The 1,909-nt window shown below is 38.5% G+C and overlaps 1 protein-coding gene across 1 annotated transcript; it reads right to left on the bottom strand.

Moving 5' to 3' along the window:
- Nucleotides 1-576: 576 nt before the first annotated feature.
- Nucleotides 577-1,522, bottom strand: LOC103696332 (uncharacterized). The gene is made up of 3 exons (XM_088719797.2): nucleotides 1,335-1,522; nucleotides 1,020-1,120; nucleotides 577-913 (listed from the first exon to the last, which is right to left on the bottom strand). Exons 1-3 carry the CDS (start codon nucleotides 1,338-1,340, stop codon nucleotides 811-813), a joined length of 210 nt encoding a protein of 69 aa, XP_088575923.1. The 5' UTR covers nucleotides 1,341-1,522; the 3' UTR covers nucleotides 577-810.
- Nucleotides 1,523-1,909: the final 387 nt, after the last annotated feature.

The raw sequence follows: 1,909 nt of genomic DNA, 5'->3' as shown, positions 1-1,909 counted from the left end.
AACTATCGAGCATTCAAAATGACAATCAACCTTCTGTATACCATCAATTCACACAAAATTGGAAACAGAAAGAGCAGCCTGACAAGTTGATTCATATAGTACAAGTCTTCATTTTTGTACCACAAGCCTATATACTGCACATATCATGAACATAACAAAATAAACTTCATAAGAGAATCAGGTAGTTTCCTTTTCCCCCTCATTAGAAAGTAAACAGAAAGAATCTGCAGCATAAATGACAAGAACCATAAGAAATTCTTGTTAAGCAAAGAGAACTTCAAGAACTTCATTACCAAACAACCTCAACACCACAGTTGGATCAAACAACCATCAGCCAGAGAATTTAATATTAATGTGAATTCATCTCTTGCTCATACTTCATCACAATTTCACATGACCATCTCCAAACTCTACTCAAGAATCACGATCCATTCCCCAATTTAATTGGTGATAGAATGACACGGGAGGAAGCAAGGCTTCACATAGAAATATTGGATCCCATCAACAAACAAAGCTTTTTAGGGTTACCACAAATCAAAATCCTGAGAGAACATAAAACTTGCAACAAAGAGTCTATTTAATCAGAAAGGAAGCAATAATTATAGAAATGGTACAGATACACGAACTCCTAACCAATCCGTATCGTCTTACGGATCACAAAGGCACAATTTTTACGAAAACAGACCAACTAAGACCCATAATACTTGAGACATCAGGAGACGAGAACCACAGGTAAAAAAGATAACATAAACCATGAAACTCAACTAAAGATGCCTCCAAGGATTAGATCTGCCAGGCCGCCTCCCTCCACTACTTCTTAGCATCGCCTTTATTTTTCGTATCCGCCGCCGCTCCGCCAGAAGATTCCTGCCCTGCCTTCTTCGCCGCCTTCTCTTCCAGCGCTTTCTTATCCCTTCACAAAATCAAACAATTGGAGATCAGTTGTTCTACGAATTCCAAGCCAAGAAAACCCCAACTCAATCCAGTTGATCCAATTGATGGGATGCAGTAGATCAAACCTTTCACGGCGCTGCTCGGGAGTCAGGCCATCGTTTCTTCCCTTCCCCTGGGACTTCCGAGCCTGGGCTCTCTCACGATCGCGCTCCCTCTGGTTGCCGCGTAACCAGCCGAATTAAGGGGAACATCAGGCGACATCGACTTATATCAAATCTTCGGCAAGAAAACAACAACCGAAAACCAAAAAAAAAAAAACGGGGGGGGGGGGGGGGGGGGGGGGGGGGGGGAACATACAGAGCAATATAAAAATCAAAACAGAAAAAAATTCAAGAAAAAGAGTAAAAAATATGAAATCGGAACAATTAATAGAGGATATGAGTCATTCTCTCTTTCCTCTCCTCTTCTCGCCGAACGAAATTACTCGAAAGAGATGATCGACGAAGCGAATCTGTGGACAGAAAGCACGTAGGACAAAAGTCTAGGGTTTGAGAAGAAATAGGGTGGAAAAAGAAGACGAAAGGGGGGAATAAATAGGCAATGGCTGCGTGGGCGTCCGACCCCGAACAAGATACTGTTAATATGGATCTCGAAACTTCTACAGTAAATATACAAAAATAAAGAAATAAATTTAACTAAGTAACTAAGAATCAACAAGCCGCGTCCAGACGTGACGGACCGGCTTGCTTTGGAATTATTAGTTCCCTACATATATATATATATATATATATATATATATATATATATATATATATATATATATATATATATATATATATATATATATATATATATATATATAAAATTATATATATTATTATAAATTTATTATTTATATATAACTTTTGTAAATTATTTTCTCATAGACAACCTGTCCTCGACCACCTTAGTTTAAACTACCATTACCCCAACCAAGAATGTCCGGAGATCCTATGCCACCCTCAATTTTCAGTTG

Source organism: Phoenix dactylifera, chromosome 4, assembly GCF_051530095.1.
Source record: "Phoenix dactylifera cultivar Ajwa chromosome 4, Ajwa_hap1_PhDact_Kaust_v1.1, whole genome shotgun sequence".
Taxonomy (NCBI): Eukaryota; Viridiplantae; Streptophyta; class Magnoliopsida; order Arecales; family Arecaceae; genus Phoenix; species Phoenix dactylifera.
This window is presented reverse-complemented; position numbering and strand designations above follow the sequence as displayed.